We start from the raw sequence: 22,711 nt of genomic DNA, 5'->3' as shown, positions 1-22,711 counted from the left end.
TTTCGTAATAATCGACATCTTCTTTATAGGACGTCTTCGCGTTCGTCGCGAGGTCTGAGGGTCGTACTAGTACGTAGGCTGGCGTTTTCGCGCTATCGTCGCCGATCGCTTAGCGATATTAAGTAACGTGCAGATTCGTCGCTGTAGTTGATGGCTAATAGCTTCTAATAAGTAGAGCTAGTAGTAATTGTAGTTCTATTAGAGGGATCTCGCGTTGCTTTAGATCTACCTTTTTCTACACTTAGTATGCGGCCCATTCTGCTTATAGTTGTTAGTACTATTTAGCCTAATTAGTATAATCCGTTAGGATCACTATTAGATCTCTGTTTAATAGTATAGACATCTTATTAATAAGTTTTAATAATTCTTTGGTTCGGCGCTTACGTGTTGTAGCGTAGGGATCGTTATAATGACAGTATTTGTAGTATAAAGTAACTTTAATTAATACTTCTACACTCAGTATGGGCAGTGAGACTCTTAATTGTTAGATTTTTATAGGGTCGAATCGAGGTGTCTATTGTCTGTCTCTGTCTACGGCTCTGTCTGTGGGAGGTGGCCTCGCCTCGGGCTTGGCAGTGCTAAGTCCCGGCGCTAGCCCTGGTTTGGGGGTCTCATGTCCTTCCCCAACCACCATCGGCTCGATCATGAAGCAAAACCTCGCCTCAATCTGACAATACGGTATTGTAGAAGCTAGAGCGTATTAGTAGTCTACGTACTTTAAGCACTACACTAATAAGCTATAGATAGAGACGTCTACGTATAACCTATACCTCCTTATCTCTAAGTTAACGGCAGCTAGCGTTAGGATTATAGGTATCTAGACTAATAATACGCTTAGTCTATCTAACGAGCAGTTTGCTACTAAGGAGAAAGACGAGCTCTGCTTTAACGCGAAGGAGAAAGAGGTCCTTACTAAGGATAATAAAATCGACTTTAACAGCTGCGTTAACACAATAGATAGCAACACTATCTCCCTTATCTAGAAACGCTAGGGCGAGAAACTTAAGGCAGCTATAGATTAGAAGTTATATATCTAACAGCGAGCCTGCGGGGCGTGTATTGCTTCTATCTGCTAACTAGAAGCTAGTTTTAACCTCGCTACCGCCGCACAGACGACTACTAACACTACAAAAGAAGAAATATCTAGATTAAATAAGCGTATTATCTAGCAAAAGCAGAACGTTAACGTAGACTATTATACGTCTAGCTAAAGATAATAGATCTTAAGCTATTTACCTTTGTTAACGCCTCGTTTGCTAATAATAAGGATATAAGTTTATAGATAGGATATATAATTATCCTAGGCAACGAGATTACTAATAATACTAGCTTTACTATCTGCGGTAACATTATCTATTAGTCCTCTCTTAACTGCAAGCGAATCACCTATAGTGTTCTTACCTCTAAGATCTACGCAATAGCCTATAGTATTAAAATTGCCATCTATTGGAACAAGGTCTCCTCTGGTGGTATGACTACCATAGGGAACCGAGTAGAGGTATGTTAGGTCACCACGTATTGGATTGAACTACACTAAGAGCTGTTGTTCTGTCTTCTTATTATCATGATGATCTGGGGATTTACATGACAGATCATCATTCCGCGTCGGTCCTTCTGCTCGGGCTTACTTCCACGAGCCTCATCCCCGCCGACCTGGACTGAACCTTACATCTTCTCAACACTCCCCTCAGGGCAGGTCCGGTCTAAGGACAACTCCTAATTGGTTCTTGAATTTCTCGAATGCGACTCGCTGCAACGGCTTTGTCATTCCATCAGCCACCATATCTACAGTTGGCACGTAGGCCACGTCGAGTTTACCTTGTTCTGCTAGGTCTCTGATAAAATGATAACAGACGTCGATGTGCTTTGATCTTTCGTGAAGGTGAGGGTTCTTTGTAAGTGCAATGGCACCCTGGTTATCTCCTAGCATCTGGACCTTGTTGGTGTCTTTTCCAATGTACTTTGGGAACCCAAGATCTCTGAACATTTGAGCAATCCACTGGCCTTGCTTACAGCATGTTGATAGTGCGATGTATTCAGATTCGCAGCTTGACGTTGCAACAGACCGTTGCTTCTTGCTAGACCATGATATTGGACCTCCGTAGAACATTGCAGTGCTCCCTGAAACGCTCTTTCGGTCTACCATGTCGCTTGCCCAGTCAGCATCAGAGTAGATGACAAATTGCGAGTGTACTCCCCCTGGTCCGTAGCGTAGCTTCATTGTTACTGTCGACCTTAGATATCGTAGCAGGTTCTTCAACGCATGGCCATGATGTTCTGCTGGATCGCTCATGTATTGGCTTAGCTTTCCGAGGGTGAATGCAATGTCTGGGCGTGTAAGAACCATAGCAAACATAAGGCTCCCTATCACTTGCTGGTATTCAGTGATGTCGATTCGGGTGTCGTTGTCAGTGGCTGGCCTAAATGACGTGTAATCTGCGGATGGAATCTTCTTGTCTCTGTGTTGTTTGCTAGACATTCCAAACTTGTCAAGTACTGCGTGTATGTACTGTTCTTGATCGAGGTAGATTGTGCGGCGCTTTCTGTCTCGCGTAACTCGTACTCCAAGGATCTTATGAATCTCCCCTAGGTTCTTGGTGTTGAATCTTCCAGAAAGCTTCTTGTAGAACCAATCAATTTGAGCTCGATCTTTTGCGGCAACAGCAATGTCGTCAACGTAGACGAGGATACGGAGTTGTTTTTCTTCGTGGATAAACATGCACGGGTCGGCAAGGCTTTGCACGAATCCCCATGCCAGAAGTTCTTTCTTTATTAACAAGTTCCAGTCACGAGCAGCTTGTTTGAGTCCATATAGGCTGCGGAGAACTTTAAGGACGTATCCTTTCTTAACTTCTACTCCCTGGGGTTGCTTAAGAAAGATCTCTTCCTTCAAATGCGACTCTGTGAAAGCATTCTTGATGTCAAAGTGAAAACATTCTAGGTTTTCCGCTGCGACAGTGGCCATAAACAGACGTAAGGTGTCCATGCGAACTGTCGGGGCGAAAGTCTCGTTGTAGTCTGTTCCGTGTACTTGCGTAAAACCTCTTGCCACAAGGCGTGCCTTAAACCTCTCAACAGTCCCGTCGAGATTTGTTTTGACTGTAAAAACCCACTTTGAATCAACCATGTTCGCGTCTTTTGGCTTTGGAACTTCCTCCCAGGTTCGATTCTCCATTAACGCGATTATCTCTTCAAGTATTGCTGCTTTCCATTGCTTTCCATACTTTGGGTCGTTGATAGCTTGCTCGTGTGTCTGGGGGATCTGGATTCCTGCGATCTCGGTTGCTGCAAAAGCCTTCTCAGATAGTCGTGTTTGCTCTTCTATAAGGCCAGCTTGGGCTAGCATAGCTTTAACGATCTTGCTAAATCTCTCGTCCTCAACAACCTCTTCGTTAGACCTCTTTCGTTTGGCTTGTCTGGTGAAGTATCGTGGAGCCTCCTCTTCTCGTACAGACTGGGTATACGGTTCTTCGGGTCCCTCTTCGTCCACAAGATTAGGAACCCGCTCATCAGATGGTGCAGTAGGGGAATAGTCGTTAGCTTCCCTGGTCTTCCTCTGTGACGCTTAACTGGTTCGGGAGTTAGCTCTGCCGACGACAGTTCTATTGGGTTCTCGGGAACTGGCTCCACTATTTCTGCAGGAGATGGTTCCATTGGTTCGACAGGAGATGGTTCCATTAGTTCGACAGGAGATGGTTCTATTGGTTCTGCAGGAGATAGTTCCATTGATTTGGCAGGAGGTGGTTCCATTGGTTCTGCAGGAGATGATTCCAGATCCTTCCTAGGTCTTCCTCTTGGTTTTCGGTCTGGCATCGTATTCTGCGTCCCTTGTGGTCCAGCTGGTATGTTTCGCAGTCGTAGTTCAACTTTTCCTCCAGGGGTGTATTCGTCCACTGATAATCGGCTTGTCCTTGAGGTGTATCCAAGCTCTGGCGAATAGAACTTGAACTGCTTGTTTGTTGTCTCAGAATATCCCATGAATACTCCAACTCTGCCACGGTCCACGAGCTTGTCATGTCGTTGGTCTGCTGGAATCGTTTTGGGGTTGATGTAAGAATAGCATTTGCTCCCCATACACGGATGTGGTCAATGGATGGTTTCGTTCCTGTGAATGCCTCTTCAGGACTGACTTGCTTTCCATTGATCGTGGGTCCTGTGTTTGTGCGGTTTCGCAGGTATGCGTCTGCTTCGACAGCTTCATCCCAAAACTCAATTGGTAAACCAGCGTCTTTCAGCATTGCTCTCATATCAGCTTCAGCGGTTTGGATGTTTCGCTCAGCTGGTCCATTCTGGTGTGAGGAAGCAATTGTTGTAGGCTGAATTTCCACGCCCTGTGTAACTCTCCATTCCTCGGCTTGCTGTAGAAGTTCTGGTGCGTTGTCAGTTCCAGCAGCTTTAACCTTTTCGCCAGTTTGATGTTCTACAAAGGTCTTCCAGATTTGGAGTTCCCTTTGTGCGTCTCCCTTTTTCTTCAGCGGGATAACCCAGTTTTTTCGCGTGTAACTGTCAATAATAAGGAGGAACCACCTGTTTCCTCGCAGAGATGTTGGAAAGGGTCCTGCAATGTCAAACTGTACTAAGGCTAGCTTCGTGGCCTTATGCTCTCTCAGCTGCTTAGGGATGCTGTTCTTCATTTTCGTCAGAGAACACACTTCGCAGATTTCTATCTTCTCTGGAACTTGAATCTTCTTCTGGAGAGTTGTAACTTCGTGGAGTTTAGCAATCTTTGCAGGTCCTAGGTGTGCGAAGCGTCTGTGATACAGCAAGTATCTCTCCTTTTCATTAACCTTAAGCTCGCTCTTAACTGGTGCATGGAGTTCCGTGCCTAGAAATGCTGTTTCTTGGTATCCATCGGCAATGTGTGACACTACGTAGAGGCCGTCGTCCATAGTTGCTTCAATAATAACCTTCTTTCCTAGTTTGAAGTATAGTGCGTGTGAATTGAAACGACCCTTCAGGCTTGCTGCGCAAATTCTTCTTCCTGATAACAAATTGACTCCAAGGTTAGGTACAAGCAGTACTTCTGACAGCCATGTCGACGATCCATCCTTACACACCACTTGAGCTTCTCCTTTCCAGTCCGCATATAATTCTCCCCTCCAACCCGAACGACTCTTCGTTTGATCTTAATCATTCGTCTAAATAATGAGGGTTGGTCAGACATGTGAGAGGATGCGCCAGTGTCGGCAGCCCAGGTAGATGGAGAGGCCTTACCGACGATGTCTTTTGAGAGACGGCATGTCTCAATTTCCTCGGGTTCGGAGTCTGAGGTCTCAGATAATTCATCTGACTCTGAATTGACTTCTTCGGCTCCATATGCTTTGCCAGTCCTTTTGTGGGAATTCCTTTGCTTAGGTGTCTTAACGAGCAGCTTAGATGATTTCTTAGCGTCGTATTCCTTAAGGAGCTTTCGAGCTCTCTCACGTCTTGGGCAGTCTCGTACGCCATGGGCTCCATCACAAAGGAAGCATTGGACCGTGAATTTGGCACCAGATTCGGAGTCAGACGATAGTGGCGAGTTCTTATGATTTCGACGCCTGTAAGGCGGAACATACTTCTCCGTCTTTCGGAATGCTGGAAGAGCTTTTTCGTTGGCGTCTTGCTGGTCTCGAACCTCCTTCTCTTCCAGAAACTTAAGTTTCTGTTCAACCGTGAGGTTAAGTTGGGCGTTTAAGGTGTCAATCGTAGTCTTGAATTCTTTCGGAAGTGATCTGATAAGAACGAGTAGTAGTGCAGAGTCCTTGTAAGCTCCGTTGGTGTCGGCGTCTGCTGCTACAAGTTTACGTCGGTAGTCCTTTAGCTTCTCCCATGATCCAACAATCGTGTTCCCGGGATTAAATGTGAACGTTTGAATTCTAGTCATGTATATGTTGGCAGTTGTGGCGTCAGTTTGGGTGTACTTCTTTTGTAGGTAGGCCCAGAATTGGAAGGCAGTATCGTATTCGTCAATGAGGGCTTGGTCATCCTCGCTAAGCGACCGAAACAAGAGATCGATTGCAGTGGCTTCATCTTCTAGGTACTTGTCTCTTTTTTCAATGTTGACGCGGATCTTGGTATGCTTGTCTGTTTCAGCAATTTCCAACTCTTCCATAGCCTCCGTTAGTCTACTAGCTGTTGCTATTTGACAGTGCTGTACCAGATTTTTCTCGCAGACATAGAAGACTTTCTTCCCCTTAAGCTTGACCTTGTTTCGGCGAAACCAAGTATCGTGGTTTTCGGCTGTGAGCTGGGGGATCTTCCATTCTTCCTTCTCTGCAGCCATCTTGTGCGGGTGATGCGGTTGATTCGGGCGATGCGGGCGATGCGGGCGATGCGGGCGATGTTCTGCGGGTGGTGCAGTCGTTATCGGTTCTCGAGCGTGGAGACGGTGTGTGTAAGTATGGTTGCGTGTCAACCGCGTTGTACACGACTTTTTCTCTTTTCCGATTCCTGCTTGAATCTAAGTCCTTCGTGACTTGGGTGAGTGTTTTTGATTCCTTCTCGAATCTAAGTCCTTCGTGACTTGGTTAGGTGTTTAAAACCAATAACGTTGGGTTAGGCAACCGGGCTCATAACCTATTGGAACAAGGTCTCCTCTGGTGGTATGACTACCATAGGGAACCGAGTAGAGGTATGTTAGGTCACCACGTATTGGATTGAACTACACTAAGAGCTGTTGTTCTGTCTTCTTATTATCATGATGATCTGGGGATTTACATGACAGATCATCATTCCGCGTCGGTCCTTCTGCTCGGGCTTACTTCCACGAGCCTCATCCCCGCCGACCTGGACTGAACCTTACATCTTCTCAACACCATCGCTATTAGATCTACCCTTAACATTATTATGGACCGCCTATCCCTCCTACAAGTACTAATTGTTGTATGTACGGACTCCCTCTCCCTGTACGAATACCTCGTTAAGCTTAGCACTACTAAGGAGAAGCGCCTTATAATTAATATTATAGCTATCCGTGAAGGTTACGAGCGAGGTGACCTCACAGATATCTATTAGATTAATAGGCGTAATAACCTAGCAGACGTTATAACTAAGGTAGCTACTAACACCTTAATAGAATAGCTTATTAACACTAATAAGCTAGAGCTCTAGGTCTAGGGATAGGTCGATTGAGCTAACAACTAGGCCACAGCCCCTAACAACGACGACCTCCGCGAGACAACGATGTCAACTTATAGCCCTAGCCACCTTAAGGCGACTAAGCCAACTCCTTATAATACCTAGACGAGATAAGACACATAAGTGGGATAGGATAGATAAGTAGAATAGGAAGGGAACTACGGTAGTTCACACTAGTCACAGATAAGAAACTAGCTGCTACCTAGCTGCGCGTTTTTATCGCAGATTTAAGCGTTTCATAGCGATACTAACAGGATAGAAGAAAAGATAGCTAGTGTTAGTTACTCTTAGTTTCGAGCCACCGTATGTACGTGGCGAGCACGTGACTACGTGCGTGGCCCGTGCCGTGGGGTGGGATTCAGTTCGTACACGAGCTGCAGCCCACCTCCTTTAATCAGTTATAACCATCTACTTCAACTCGTTGCAACGACCGTTACTTGATTCAACCTCACCTTTGCCGTATCAACAATTAGAAAGAGAAGAAATAAGTGACTTAGAAAGTAACATGTCTAAACAACTAATTCTAGTAAGTTTAAAAATTCTAGATAGGCTGAAATATTTTTTGAAATTTTAATATTTTTCTAGTTATATTTAGATTAGTAGCTTACTTCTTTCTACTCTTAAGCACTACTAGAGTTACGCAGACGTAAGCCTACTTAGCATACCTTTTAGTAACTCATCTTAAAGACAATATTCTTAGCTTTCTAGAGAACTAAGAATTATTAGTCTAGCTAGTCTAGTTCTTTAGATATAGAGCATGGAAGAAGGTAAATTTTAAAAAGTCTCTTTCTTTTTGTCACCCGACTGTAGTTTCTTTTTAAAGAACCGTCCCTTTATGCGCTGCACTAACTATTTAGCTCCGCCCTCCCTACCGAACGCCCTAAACCGACTCGATATACCGACCCCCTATACCGAACCGCTCTAGCACATGCTATAGTTCACTAGCACACTCACGAGCAAACTATTGACAAGGCACTAGATGTATAATCTATGATTGTTGTAATAGATCCAATATACATGCCTACACCACTGAACGCCCTCCCTCCCTCACGCCCCAAACCGACTCGATATACCAACCCCCTATACCGAACAGCTCTAGCACCTGCTGTCACCAGCACACTCACGAGCAAACTATTGACAAGGCACTAGATATATAATCTATGATTGCTGTAATAGATCCAATATACATGCCGACACCACCGAACGCCCTACCTACCGACCCCCCCAAGTCGACTCGTTATACCGACCTCATATACCGACAAAACCAATAGAGAGAGCTACTCTATAAAACTAAAAAACTACTTTCTTACTACAAGAGCTCGCTGCTACATCTCTTTCTGTCTACCACACTGCTCTTCAGCACTAGCGCCTACTCTAGATCTACTCTAGAATAGGAGTACGCAAATCATCCCCCAAATTGTACTACCCCCAAAGAAACCACCCATAGAAAACATTACATAGAACGGCCTAGGCCAAAGTCTTGCATAGTCTCTGACTGAAAAGGACTCTAAATGGAATAATAATAATAATAATAATAATAATAACTAGTTAGCTCTAACTAGTTAAATTTCCTACTATAATTTGTAGAGTACGTTGTTAATACGAATTAATTCTTAGATAAGATCCTATAGGTTGTTAATTGCGACGCCGCTTCGTATAAGCTCTTCTTTAACTCTTTCCTTAAGTCCTTATTAGTATATAACCCTTAATGCCTTGTCATCCCAGTTAGTCTTTAGGGCGTGCCCCTAGAAGATACTAGCGTAGTTAGCGACTAATTAGGTTTTCTTAAGCTATTAGATTGCACGATCTACCTTAGATTCTTTGTTAATAACTCTGAAATACTGTCTAAGCTTGTCTTTGAAGGTTAGGTAGTCTTTAAATATTCGTTTAATATCGTCGTCGTCATCGTTGTCGTCTATGTACTTATTAAGGTAAGGCTTAATCTAGGTAGTAGTAGTTCCTCGCATATAACTCGCTATAAGTAGTCTATAATTAGTAGGGTTACCCTTCTTATCTTTAAACCTAAAGAAGAGATTAAACTAGAGAATCTAGTCTTTAAGCTTGTGTCGATCGCCGTGAAATAGATCGGGTCTAGCTACCTTAGTGTAGCTTAACGAAGTTTCGTTAGGTGTGTTTATTAGGGTGTCACTCATCTTTAGGGTGTTTAAAGTGTGAAGATCGTCCAAAGATAATCTTAGGTTAGTTCTTAGGGATTGTTACGGATCCATAGCCCCCATATCGATAAGATCCTGATCTTATCGGACTAGCGCCTTGGCGCCCACAGCATAAGTTCGGGCTCACAACGTAGATAGCTCGTGTTACGAACCTGTGGGAAGGGGCACGGCGGTTAAGTTAAGGAGCGTCGGCGGGATAGCTGACCCCTCCATATGTGACACGGGAACTTAATCACGTGACCTCCTCGGCTTGGCATGCACGAGGAAAGGTCTTGGCACACTCCTCGTACATACGCCACCGAGGAGTTGTCAGAATATGGGCATATTTTGGGTGGTGGACAAAATCCGGGTGTTCGGAGCTGTGGATTCTGTGGATCAGTTAAATTAGTCAGCGCGCACAATCCACCGCGACCCAACTGATCGAACAGCGTTGGACAACAGAACACACGAGATCAGACCAGAACAATACAATCGATCCCAATCATATTATTATACTATTATCCCCGTCTTTGATAACCCATCACAATCTGACAGGAGTACTCCTCGCGCGTCAGCCACCGAGGAATCCTCGGACTCCTCTGAGCGAGGACAGCGAGCACCATAGGTATATAGCATTAGGCAATGAGCTTCTATAGCTCATTGTGTTCAACTTCGAAATCTAAGGATTAGTACTTGATTCTCAACTCCCCGTATATTACATCGATCTACCAATCGTGCTATACACCCTCGTGTCCATCGCATCACTCTATCCCCGAGAACCAACCCAAGATCATCTTCGGACGACCTTCACACTTTGAACACCCTCAAGATGAGTGACACCCCGATGAACACACCTAACGAAACTTCGTCAAGCCGAACCAAGGTGGCCAGACCCGATCTATTTCACGGCGACCGACACAAGCTCGAAGACTGGATTCTCCAGTTCGATCTCTTCTTCAGGTTTGAAGATGAGAAGGTCGACCCTACTGATCGTGGACTGCTCATGGCAAGTTACATGCGAGGAACTGCCGCCACCTGGATCAAGCCTTACCTCAACAAATACATGGACGACAACGATGACGACGACGATATTGAACGAATGTTTGAAGACCATCCAACCTTCAAAGACAAGCTTAGACAGCAATTCGGAGTCATTAACGAGGAATCCAAGGCAGATCGTGCAATCCAACAGCTCAAACAAACCCAATCAGTCGCCGACTACGCCAGTATCTTCCAGGGACACGCCCTGAAGACCGACTGGGACGACAAGGCATTAAGGGTTATGTACCGACAAGGACTCAAAGAAAGAGTCAAAGAAGAGCTCATGCGAAGCGGCGTGGCAATCAACAACCTACAGGATCTCATCCGAGAATCAATTCGTATCGACAACGCACTCTACGAATTGCAGCAGGAAATCCGACCGGTTAGAGCCAACCAGTCAGTGCAACGCACAAAGGGACGATTCTTCAAGAAGAAACCAGGATATCGGACGACACCCGGAGGTATTGTACCCTCCGCCGGTAACAACTGGCACGACCCTGATGCAATGCAACTGGACAACATCAACAAAGGCAAGAGTTTCGGAAGGAATGACAAGAAGAAGCCATATAACAAAAAAGAGATCACTTGTTATAATTGTGACAAGAAAGGTCACATGGCTAGGGACTGCCACAGCAAGAACAAGGTGGTTAGACAACTCAACGTTATCCACAAAGCAGTACCCACTGAGCGACACGAGACATGTAATGTCATATCTAAACCAACCATCGAAATCAACACGCAGGAAAGCGTTTTGGGATTGGACAACCTCACACTCGTGGAATCAGACTCAGAAGAAGAACAGCCCACTTCGGAGTACGACATGCTCGAAGATGAGTCCAAGGACTTAGAGGCTACGGAAATCGACCAGACCAAATTCGGCAAGATGGCCATGTTTGAAGGAATCAACAGGCCACCCACACCTTATATACAGGAAGAAGAGTTCTACAAGCTCGCAAGACAAATCAACCAGCTACTACGACACCTCAACAAGGCTAATATCGAGTACGCCTGCGAGGAACCCAACATTATGGCTGCTATGCGACAGGACTTCTACCGATTGTCACTAGAGGTACAACAAAACAAGGAAAACGTTCCAACCGAAATATTGGAGTTCCTACCAACAACATGGGAACTAAGCTGGATCGAAGACGCAATCCGATCATGGGAAGAACCAACGTTGCCAATCTCGGAAAAAGAGAAGCAAGAGATCTACGACGAACTCTGCCAGACCAGGAACGATTGGAAGACCTTCCAACACGGCCACAAGAGAAAGGCCAAGGACATCAGTAGGTCAAAGGAATACGACTACTGGATGGACCCTAGGAACCCAGAACATGAGAAGTTATCATGGGTTACATGCATTCACGACCATTGCAGAGTACACTACTCGGATAAGTCCGGATCAGGATGGTTCCCAGAAGAAACCAAACGATCGTACCGCTGCAAGTGGCAATTCTTCGACTGCAAAAACGACCTATGCCCAATACATTTATGGGACAAAAGGGAAAAGACATACTTCCCAGGTCACGACAACCCCGAAGAAGTTGATCAGATGCAAACAGTATGGCTAAAAGAATACGACGAAGGAGACGCTTGGGAATGCCAACAACCCAACTGGCAAACGTGCCTTAGCAAAGAATGCGACCTTCATGCGATAGCCAAAGGATTCCATGGATTTGGAAATCAGGCTTTTTTAGGCCAGCACCCGGCCCAGAGCGGCCCGGCAAGGAGATTAACTCAGTAAACTCCTTAGACCTCATCAAGCTTCAGGTGAAGCTTGAAGGGAGGTGGATGAAGGCACTAGTAGATTCGGGATCACAAGCCAACTACGTTTCAGCGCACGCAGCGTCTTCAGCCGGACTGAAGCCGTTACAGAAACAAGAAGCTTACCCACTACATGTGGCCAACGGAGAGCCAATGCCAGGTGAACAAGAGATCACCCACGAGGTCAGACAAGTGACGCTCAACATCCAAGGACACCAAGAGAAGATAGACCTAGATGTCTTCGGACTAGCTACCCACGACATCATATTAGGACTTCCATGGTTACGAGAACACAACCCACGGATCGACTGGAAGTCGAAGACGTTCTCATTCGAGTGCTGTGGAACGGACGCAACCACAAGCCAGCCTACGCATTGTCAGAGTACGATGGTAGATGAGAGGAAACTGAATAACATCGCAAAGAAAAAGCGAGCCTCGACAAAGGACGGCCTTAAGGAACAAGGGTCCGACTCAGCAGACGCCGGAACGGAGCCACCGGGTCGACAGACTAGAGTTTTGGAGAAACGCGCAACTCCTGAGATCCCCGCAGAATACAAAGAATTCGAACATCTATTCCGGGAAGTGGCAGATGAACAAGCATTGCCAAAGCACCAACCCTGGGACCACAAGATTGTCTTACAGGAAGGAAAGAAACCGACTTTCGGCCCAATATACGGACTATCGGAAAAAGAATTGAGCACGTTACGCGACTACATCAAGACAAGCCTAGCAAAGAAATATATCCGACCATCGAAGTCACCAGCAGGATATCCAATCATGTTTGTCCCGAAGAAAGACGGAAAACTACGACTATGTGTAGATTATCGCAAGCTCAACGACATCACAATCAAGAATCGATACCCCTTACCGAACATTACAGAATTACGGGATCGATTATCTCGCGCAGAGATCTTTACAGCATTAGATCTTCGAGATGGATACCACCTAATTCGCATAGCGAAAGGTGAGGAATGGAAAACGGCGTTCCGATCAAGATACGGACACTACGAATACACAGTTATGCCGTTTGGGCTCACGAACGCCCCAGCAACATTCCAAGAACTCATCAACAACGTGTTGAGAGCACATCTAGACATCTTTGTCATAGCTTATCTAGACGACATTCTCGTCTACTCCGAGACTTTAGAGGACCATGTTGAACATGTCAAGACGGTACTAAGGGCCCTTGAGCAGTTCAACCTCCGACTCAAACCAGAGAAGTGTGAATTTCACAAGACTAAGGTCAACTTCTTAGGCTATGTAGTAGGAGCGGACGGAGTACAAATGAGCGAAGAAAAGATTCAGGTTATCAAGGATTGGCCAACACCGACAACAGTTGTACAGATACAGTCCTTCTTAGGATTCTTGAACTTCAACCGACAGTTCATCAAGGACTTCTCAAACATCGCCATCCCTTTGACAAAACTCACAAGAAAGGACGTACTCTTTAAGTGGAGCAAGGAAGCAGAGAACGCATTCCAAACGCTTAAGAAAGCAAGCACAGAACCACCATGTTTTCGAATATTCCAAGCAGGACACCCATTACGCTTTGAGACCGACGCATCGGATCTCGCGCTAGGCGGATGCGCAAGTCAATTGCACGAAGGCAAATGGCACCCCATCGCCTACTACTCTCGCAAATTCTCAGGACCAGAAGAACGATACGACGTTCACGACAAGGAGCTACTAGCTATTGTCGCATGCTTACAACACTGGAGAGTATACGCAGAAAGCTGCTCGGAACTTACGATATACACAGATCACAAAAATCTAGTGAACTTTACGACTACCAAAGTACTCAACCGCAGACAAGTAAGATGGTCAGAACTACTAGGACAGTACAAGTTCAAGATTGTGTACACACCAGGAAAAGAGAACGGCAGAGCAGACGCTCTCAGCCGTAGACCAGATATCGCAGGCACCAAGGAAGTCATCGACACCGCGATACTCAGGGTTAACGAAGACGGATCGCTAGGACCAGCAAAAACGCTGAACGCCATCCTCCACATCGGAAACAATGTACCGGAAGAATTGCAGGAAGCAATTATTCAGCAACACCACGACGACCCTGTACACGGTCACCCGGGCATTACCAGAACAATGGAACTCATCAGACGCAACTACGAGTTCCCAGGAATGAAGGAAAAGGTTACCTTATTTATCGCAAAATGTGCAGACTGTCAGAAGAACAAACACGACACGCACGCACCTTACGGCGAGATGCAAGCATTAGAGCTACCCACAGAACCTTGGGCAGACATCTCTATGGACTTTGTCACAGGTTTACCAGTCTCAAGAGACCCAGCGACAAACATAGGATACAACGCAATACTCGTTGTAATCGATCGATTCACAAAACAAGCAGAGTACATCCCGTTTAGAAACGATTTCACGGCAGTACACCTGGCTCACATCATCAACGATCGAATCATCAGACATCACGGCATCCCAAAGTCAATTATAAGCGACAGAGACAAGCTCTTCACTTCAAACTTTTGGACAACACTTTTGGCCGCGATTGGTACAAAACGCAAGCTATCGACAGCGTTTCACCCGCAGACAGACGGACAGACAGAAAGAACGAACAGAACCATGAAAGCATATCTCAGGATATACGTCAATCATCAGCAAACCAACTGGGTTTCGCTTCTGCCTATGGCACAAATGGCATACAATAACAAGCTTTCAGAGTCTACAGGACAGACTCCGTTCTATGCAAACCACGGGAGACACCCAAATCTCTTTACACGCACACTTCCGAGCCAGAAAACGGAAGCAGCTATCGCCACAGCCGAGGAGCTGAAGGCAGTACATGAGTTGCTACAGAGCAAACTCGAGACAGCACAACGTCAAAGCATTTCATATGTCAACAAGAAACGAAAAATGGCACCTCAGCTAGAGAGGGGGGATAAAGTTTATCTACGCACGAAGAATCTTCGCACGAAGCGACCAAGCAAAGGACTCGACAACGTCAAAGTCGGACCATTTTTGATTCTCAATCGGAAAGGACCAGTTACGTACACACTCGACCTTCCACCAGACGCTAGAATACATCCCAGATTCCACGTAAGCCTTTTGGAACCAGCACACCCAGACACGCCATTACAGAAAACCTTCCACTACGAAACAGAAGAAGAAAACGAATTTGAAGTCGAGAAAATTGTCACACACAGAGTCGTGGACAACGGCACCGAATATCTAGTCAAATGGTTAGGATACCCAGACAGCGAAAACACATGGGAACCAGACACCAACCTTACGAACTGCCGACAACTACTTCAAGAATATAAGAAAAAGACATACCAGGCAACCTCAGCTAGAGGAAAAAACGGGAGCATCGCCAGGATTCGCGGGCGACGCGAGCGCATCTAGGGAACCAAGGGTTTCCCACATCATCGGCGAAAACCCCACCAAGGCATCCGCCGCGGGGCAATTCATCGACTCTTGCGCATCCACGTCATCACCACCATCGCGCAAGGTATTCGCCAAACATATCGCCTTCTTAGCAGCGCGCTCTTCGGCCTGCTTCAGGATCTTCTTATTTCGCATCAAGCGCGAAATCACCTGAGCCAACAACTGCTCATCCTCCTCCACCTTCTTTTTATACTCTTCACGAGTCTTATCTAGGGACACCCACGACATGTTTACACATGGATGCCCTAGACGAGTACACTCCGAACACTTCAAACGCTTGCCATCGACTTCGGGCATCGCGACGCACTGACGGTTATTCGCAAAACAGTAATCGCAGGATACGGGCGCAAGGAGGCCGTTTCGACGAATCTCAAGGGCAAGACGAAGATGTTCTTTAGACCTGGGGACGGACATCGTCAGACACAAGCACACGGACAAGCTTGAGGACAAGCTTAGGAAGGAAGGGGATGGTGTTACGAACCTGTGGGAAGGGGCACGGCGGTTAAGTTAAGGAGCGTCGGCGGGATAGCTGACCCCTCCATATGTGACACGGGAACTTAATCACGTGACCTCCTCGGCTTGGCATGCACGAGGAAAGGTCTTGGCACACTCCTCGTACATACGCCACCGAGGAGTACTCCTCGCGCGTCAGCCACCGAGGAATCCTCGGACTCCTCTGAGCGAGGACAGCGAGCACCATAGGTATATAGCATTAGGCAATGAGCTTCTATAGCTCATTGTGTTCAACTTCGAAATCTAAGGATTAGTACTTGATTCTCAACTCCCCGTATATTACATCGATCTACCAATCGTGCTATACACCCTCGTGTCCATCGCATCACTCTATCCCCGAGAACCAACCCAAGATCATCTTCGGACGACCTTCACAGCTCGATAGCTTGTATCTTGTCAAATCCAATCTTTCTTGATCGATCCCTCACAGGGATAGAGTAATGCGATAGACACGAGGGTGTATGTATGTATGTATGTATGTATTGTTTAACGTCCTATGAAAGCCTCCCAGGGGGCATGAAAGACGGGTAGCGCCCTGTATGGTACTCAGGTGCTCCTATTCTTTGGGTGTTGGCAGTGTGTGCAGTCTGGTAGGGTAATTTCCGCCAGTTGAAAAGACTCTATCTAGGTTCTGGGCCGTGGGGCCAGGGATGTGTTGAGCAATAAAGCAGAGCTCTTGTTCTGGGGCTAGTAGGCATTAGGGTGGATCCCTTGTGTTCTGAGGCAGGTAAGTGCCGTAAGAGAGAGTAAGAAAAAGGTACGTAGGTGTGGAGAGCCGGTGCTCTGTCGAATCGGAGCCGTGGCTCTGCGCGAGGAGAGCCTTTGTGCTAGGCTTGGCGATGCCTGTGTCGAAGGAGATAGGTGTAGTAGGAAGGCAGAGCCAGGCCTGTCCTTCTTCTTTATCTCTTAAAGTTGCGAATCTGTAAGGCCATGCTGGCTGCCTTATTTGCGGTCAAGAGCCAGTGCTCTGTCGTGTAGGTGTCATGGCCCTGCATGAAGCAGGGACAGGGCCTTCGAGGTGTAGGAGAGGTGGGTGTGAAGGCAAGGCGATGCTAGAAGTTGTCCTTCCCGTCTCTAATTTGTATGTAAGGCTATGCTGGCTGCCTTATTTGCGTGTTGTGTCAGGTCGGGGACTCTGACCGTTGGTCTTTAGAGAGCTGCGGGCAGCTCTCGTCGTTGTAGGTGTGGAGAGCTGGTGCTCTGTCGGGTCGTGCCGTAGCTCTGCGCATGGAGAGCCTTTGTATTTAGGCCTAGCAGATGCCTATATCTTGCAAGAACAAGGAGTGTCAAGGCTGTCTCCTTGTCTTAGCGGTAGTTGTGGCCTTCGACCGAACGTGAAAATCTGAGTAGCGCACGGGCCATTTTGTAGACATCTCAGCTCACCAGGGAGATGAAAGACAAAAGAGGCCAGCGCGCCTGCCACAGCGCCTGCAGCCGGAAGAGGACGCTGGAAAACAGATTTAAGAAGGCATTTGAGTCTTGTTTTGATGAAAAATCGATGGATATCGACCTTTCGTTGACCTGGAAAAGTTTGTCAAGCGTCAAGGTTGGGGAGAATCATCATGTCGTATTAGAGCTATCGGGAAGAGGTCTATATACGCAGTGGGAGGAGAGAAGGAGCTAGGCCGTAAAGGTACTAGCGGGTAAATAGGTGGCTGCCTGGTTGCCCAAAGAGGAGCCAAGGGATAAGCCCTATGGCCGACACACCCCCCGGAACCAGGTGGCAAGCCATCTGAGTGAATGAAATGTATAGGAAATCGTAAAGAGACGTTCGCTGGAGGTGCCTTGAGAGACTACATGCGGGGAACGTTCACCATATCGATGAGGCCAATGAACTTAGCGTGCTCTTGTTTGTCGAGAGGCTTCGTAAGGCCGTCGGCGGGCATCTCTACGCCGGGGAGATAGTCGAGCTTGAGGTTGCCGTCTTTGTACTGCTGCTTTGTATACTTGAAGTACGCGTCGATGTGCTTTGTACGCTCGTGATGGCCGTCCTTGCGGATCATATTAAGCGCTGGCTGATTATCGGTGTACAGCTTGAAGGGCTTCAGGTCGTTACCGACGTATCCAACCTGAGAGAGTAGGCGTTGAAGCCAATTGATCTCTTTGGCAGCATACGTCATGGCAATATATTCTGATTCTGTGGAGGAGAGAGTAACGAGGCGCTGGCGGTACGATTTGTATGAGACGACGCCTCCAGCCATCTTGATGACGTAGCCGGAGGACGACTTGCGCTCGTTGTTGTCGCCATGGGCGGAGTCACTGTAGGCCTTAAGGCCTATCATGTGATCTGGGTCGTCCATATTAGCGTCTTTAAGGTCACCTTGGTACTTGATGCCGAGAGTTGCCGTGCCGTTGTAGTAGCGGAGCATGTGCTTTAGCAGTGACAGTTGCTCTAACGTAGGGTTGTTTGCAAAGCGTGCCATGAAGTTCACGTGCCAAGCTAGGTCACAGCGAATAATGGAGGTAGGATAGAGTAGCTTCGCGACGAGCGATTGGTACTGCTGTATAAGGTTGTTGTCGGCGATGTCATCACGCTTGATGAGGGTGAGGGCCGACTTTGGGAGGGGGTTGTCTGCCTTTGGAGCGTTGGCGAGGTGATACTCATCGACAATGCGATCAACGTAGCTATCCATCGTCATAGAGAGAGAGCGGTTGGGACGATCGCGGAGGATTCGAATTCCCAAGTAGAAACCAATTGGGCCAAGGTCACGAGCCTTGTATCGATTGAGGAGTTGTGACTTAAGTGCCTTCATAGAGGTCACGTCACGTGTAATAAGGATAAGGTCGTCAACGTACACGACTATGATGGCCTTTGTTGTTGGGTTGACGAAGACGCAGGGATCTGCTTCGATGGGCTCGAAGCCGAGATCTTTGAGAGAGTCCTTGAGGTCGTTGTACCACAATAGGGCTGACTGACGGAGGCCGTACATGCCGCGGCGAAGGCGAACAATATTCCCAAAGCCAGTACAGCCTGCGGGCAGGCGAAGGAGGACAACGTCATCGTCGTCGAGGTGAGCGTTGAGGTAAGCAGTAATCATGTCGATCTGCTCACACTCTAGATCGAAGTAAGCCACAAGGGCGAGGAGGATGCGGAGCGTAGAAGTTCGGACGACGTAGGAGTAAACCTCGCGGTACCAAATTGATTCTTGTTGCTTGTTGCCGCAAGCCACCATGCGAGCCTTGTCTTTCACGTGATAGCCTTGAGCGTTGCCTTTATACGTCCACACCCATTGACCTGGGATGATCTCATACTTGGCAATCTCCTCTGCCGTAGCAGGGCGCCAAGTACCGTTGGCGATAAGAGCGTTGTACTCATCGTCCATTGCGAGTTGTAGATCATCGCGGCGAGGATGTTTGAGAAACTGACGATAGTTGCGAGGCTCCGGTGGAAGTTCTGAAAGCTTTGAGCCGAGAGTGGGCTTGACGAGAGCCATGGCGAAGCAGCGATCAAAAGTAGATGAAGTGAAGAAAGCACGTGCCCGGCGATTGCGAGGGCCGTGTATGATATGAGCTGGGTTGAGGTCCGCGTTAATCTCATGTCGACGCGCTGCCTTGTTGTTACCACGGGTTGGAGGAGCTGGTGGAGCTTCATCATCATCCTCGAAACCATCAAAGCCATCTCCGCCATCAGCACGAGGTAGCTGATGATTGTCCAAATCGCCGCCATCACCATCTTGCGGAGGAGCGGGTGGAGTTGTAGCGGCGTCGGCGAGGCGGTTGATGAGAGGTTTAAATGGGAGCACCTTCGGTGATGGTGAAGGGCCGATGATGGGAGACAATGGAGGAGTGGAGGGTGAGTCGTAGCTATCAAACCGCACGGAGGCGGTGGTAACGATCTCATCAGTCTCTGGGATCCACATCTGGTAGATGTTCTCGCCGATCATACCGACGAGGTGGCCCTTGTGAGCACGAGGTGCAAATTTGTCACCTTTAACGCGCTTCTGGGCGGGTATATGGGCGTATCCAACATGGCCGAAAGCGTGCATCTTGGCGACGTTTGGGACTGGGTTTGGGTAGCCTATAGAGCGATTCCAGGCCTCTAAAGGAGTGATCTTTCCTGGGAGGTTGCTGTTGGAGACGAGGTTGTGAATGCGGGCCATATATTTGGCTGCGTAGGGCCACAGCTTTATAGGAAGCTTGGCTGCAATAAGAGCTCCGCGAGTTCGATCCTCTGTGATACCGTTGGCGCGCTCTGCAATACCATTGCGAGTGGCATCATAAGGTGGTGACGTAACTACCTCGATGCCCACGCTATCGAAGTACTGCTTGTTGCTGGCGTTAATAAACTCGCGAGCGTTGTCGGTATGGATAGTGATGGTAAAGCCTTTGGCCTTCATAGCTTTGCACCAATTAATAAGCTGTTGGCCTAGTACAGCGCGGCTGTCTGATGTGAATAGCCACTGTCGGCGTGACTTGCCATCCGTGATAGGCATGAAGTAACGCTCTCCATCTTTTCCAGGTATAGTGATGGGGCCGACGACATCGACATGGACCTTGCCAAGCGCTGTATTGGGTGGAGTTTGTTGAATTCGAGAGATATTTCGCTTTGATTTGGAGAGGCCGCAGGGCTCGCAGTTGGTGACGGTAGAAGTAGTGAGCTTCATCCCATGTACAACTTTTGCAGTGTCCTTAATAGCGTCTATTCCAGCGTGTCCCATGATATGATGCCAGTCGGTGGCTGGCCGTGAGGATGAGGGCTCATCGGCAGAGCTTCGATAGCAAACAAGAGAGGCGTATGAGAGAGCGGCCGGCGCCTTGGAGGATTCTGTAACTACGAGAAAGTTGGGTATACCGTCGATCTCTGGTAAGTAAGCTAGCTCCTCATCTGAGGCAGTGTACAATTTGTCCTTGCCCGAGTGATACCACACTCCCGCGCGCTTGAATGGAGCTTGGGAGATGACGTTGGTGGCGAAATCGGGGCAGTAGAGGACGTTTTGGAGTGAGATCTTCTCTGTTGTTCCGTCGGCTTTGACGACTTCAAGGCGTACAGTGCCAACGCCGGCGGCGGTGGTTGATCCGGTAGAGCCGTGTACGTCATTGTCGATTGGAGCGTATTCGTAAAATTTCGAGCGGTTATTGAAGACGTGCCGGTTAGCGGCAGTGTCGTAGCAGTACCGCTGTTGATAGTCGTGATTGGAGACTGCCTTCTTGAGGAGAGTCGGAGAGACGAAGGTGGCGACTGTCACGTATGAGTGAGCATCGTACTGATCAGCATCGTCGTCGTTGCTGTTCTTGGCCACTGTAACGTTTGTACGAGCTGCTGCAGCTGCGGCCTTCTTAGCGGCATTGTCTGCGGTGCGCTTCTTAACATTATCTGGGGTGAGAGAAGGGTGAAGTTTCCAGCAAAGCTCATTAGGTCCTGGGTGCTCTCGCTTGCAGTGATCGCACATTCCAACAGGCTGAGGAGTACGCTTCTGTTGGTTGTTATTGCGCGTCGGCAGAGACGAAGGAGTAGGAGTAGAGTTCTGGTTGCTGTTGTTGCCATTGCCGCGGCCATTTAGGCGTGTGAGAACGCGCTTCTCCTCCGCTTGTTTAGAGACGGAGAGGAAAGTCTTCACGGGCTCATCTGGGGCATGGCGTAGGTGATCCTCGAGTGACGCGACGAGCGTGTCGATAGACCATGTATGGCCTTGGCGGAGGTCGTTATTGCGAGCTTCTACCCACTGTGGGAGTACACGAGCTAAGCCGTGAAGGAAGTGGATGATGAGCAGGTCTTCGATGTCGCGGTCGGCGGATGTACCAGGTACTGCTGAAGGCTTCTTCCATCCAAGTGTGATGCCTTGTACCGTGATGTCATTAATTGTCTCGCGAAACTTTCCAATATAGCTGCGGACTGTGGGTTGGGTCTCAGCGCGGAGGTCGATGAAGGCAGTCCACGCGAGAGCAGCATTGGCGTAGTCACCGTTGCTGTTTAGGTCCTTGAGAGCCTTGTACATATCGTGGGCGGTGGGGCAAGTGCGCACCTGAGCTACGAGAGGCTTGTCAATGGATGAGAGTATGGTGTTTTGGAGTCGGGCATCTCGGGCGACCCATGAGTCAAGCGCAAGCTTGTCCTCTTTAAGTAGCTGTCGAGCCTCATTGTTGAACGGTCCTATAGTCTTGTTGAGTTTGCCGACACGGTCAAGCTCGGCTTGGATAACGTCTGTTGAGGTGCCTAATGGATGAGTGATCGGGCGCTGCATGGCGGTAATGCGATGTTTGTCGTCTGTAGCGTCAAATTCTGGGCGCGGAGCGCCATCTAGGACGGCTACAGCGCCATCGGCGGCTGCGTAATTGATGAGTTGTTTAATCCAGTCCTTCCAGTTTTTGCCGTCGGCTGCAAGGCGCGCTGTGACAGCTGTGGAGGAGGTGTAAGTTGCCATCGCGGCGGACGTCGAAGACCGTTCGGCTAGCGATTTTTGGCGGTGAGCAGCGAGGAGCTCGTCGTCGTCCAAGCGATCGATGAGCTGCAAGTTGCGGGGTCGCGATTGCTAAAGTGGCGCGCGATTGCGACGTCACCGAGCTGTTTTGCGGGGAGGGTGATGATCGTGATGAGGCGCGCGGGTCGTCAAAATATCTAATAGAATTATCGTGAGCGACTACGGGAGCGGGTGAGGGCTCATAACCTGTCAAGCGTCAAGGTTGGGGAGAATCATCATGTCGTATTAGAGCTATCGGGAAGAGGTCTATATACGCAGTGGGAGGAGAGAAGGAGCTAGGCCGTAAAGGTA

At 48.0% G+C, this 22,711-nt stretch overlaps 5 protein-coding genes across 5 annotated transcripts; 1 reads left to right on the top strand and 4 right to left on the bottom strand.

Moving 5' to 3' along the window:
* Positions 1-1,687: 1,687 nt before the first annotated feature.
* PtrM4_129470 (uncharacterized protein) lies at positions 1,688-3,346 on the bottom strand (the record flags this gene model as incomplete). The annotated part of the gene is made up of 1 exon (XM_066108932.1): positions 1,688-3,346. One exon carries the CDS (start codon positions 3,344-3,346, stop codon positions 1,688-1,690), a length of 1,659 nt encoding a protein of 552 aa, XP_065960924.1.
* Positions 3,347-3,698: 352 nt separating this feature from the next.
* PtrM4_129460 (uncharacterized protein) lies at positions 3,699-4,889 on the bottom strand (the record flags this gene model as incomplete). The annotated part of the gene is made up of 1 exon (XM_066108931.1): positions 3,699-4,889. One exon carries the CDS (start codon positions 4,887-4,889, stop codon positions 3,699-3,701), a length of 1,191 nt encoding a protein of 396 aa, XP_065960923.1.
* Positions 4,890-5,130: 241 nt separating this feature from the next.
* PtrM4_129450 (uncharacterized protein) lies at positions 5,131-6,091 on the bottom strand (the record flags this gene model as incomplete). Its single annotated transcript, XM_066108930.1, has 2 exons — positions 5,131-5,138; positions 5,215-6,091. 2 exons carry the CDS (start codon positions 6,089-6,091, stop codon positions 5,131-5,133), a joined length of 885 nt encoding a protein of 294 aa, XP_065960922.1.
* Positions 6,092-10,098: 4,007 nt separating this feature from the next.
* Positions 10,099-15,446, top strand: PtrM4_129440 (uncharacterized protein; the record flags this gene model as incomplete). The annotated part of the gene is made up of 4 exons (XM_066108929.1): positions 10,099-10,279; positions 10,379-11,933; positions 12,008-14,595; positions 14,674-15,446. 4 exons carry the CDS (start codon positions 10,099-10,101, stop codon positions 15,444-15,446), a joined length of 5,097 nt encoding a protein of 1,698 aa, XP_065960921.1.
* Positions 15,447-17,794: 2,348 nt separating this feature from the next.
* Positions 17,795-22,363, bottom strand: PtrM4_129430 (rve domain containing protein; the record flags this gene model as incomplete). The annotated part of the gene is made up of 1 exon (XM_066108928.1): positions 17,795-22,363. The coding sequence occupies one exon, from the start codon at positions 22,361-22,363 to the stop codon at positions 17,795-17,797; it is 4,569 nt and encodes a 1,522-aa protein (XP_065960920.1).
* Between the last annotated feature and the right edge of the window lie 348 nt (positions 22,364-22,711).

This window comes from Pyrenophora tritici-repentis, chromosome 7 (assembly GCF_003171515.1).
Source record: "Pyrenophora tritici-repentis strain M4 chromosome 7, whole genome shotgun sequence".
In the NCBI taxonomy this organism is placed as follows: Eukaryota; Fungi; Ascomycota; class Dothideomycetes; order Pleosporales; family Pleosporaceae; genus Pyrenophora; species Pyrenophora tritici-repentis.
The sequence above is the reverse complement of the archived record's forward strand: the minus strand, read 5'-3'. Positions and strand labels throughout refer to the sequence as shown.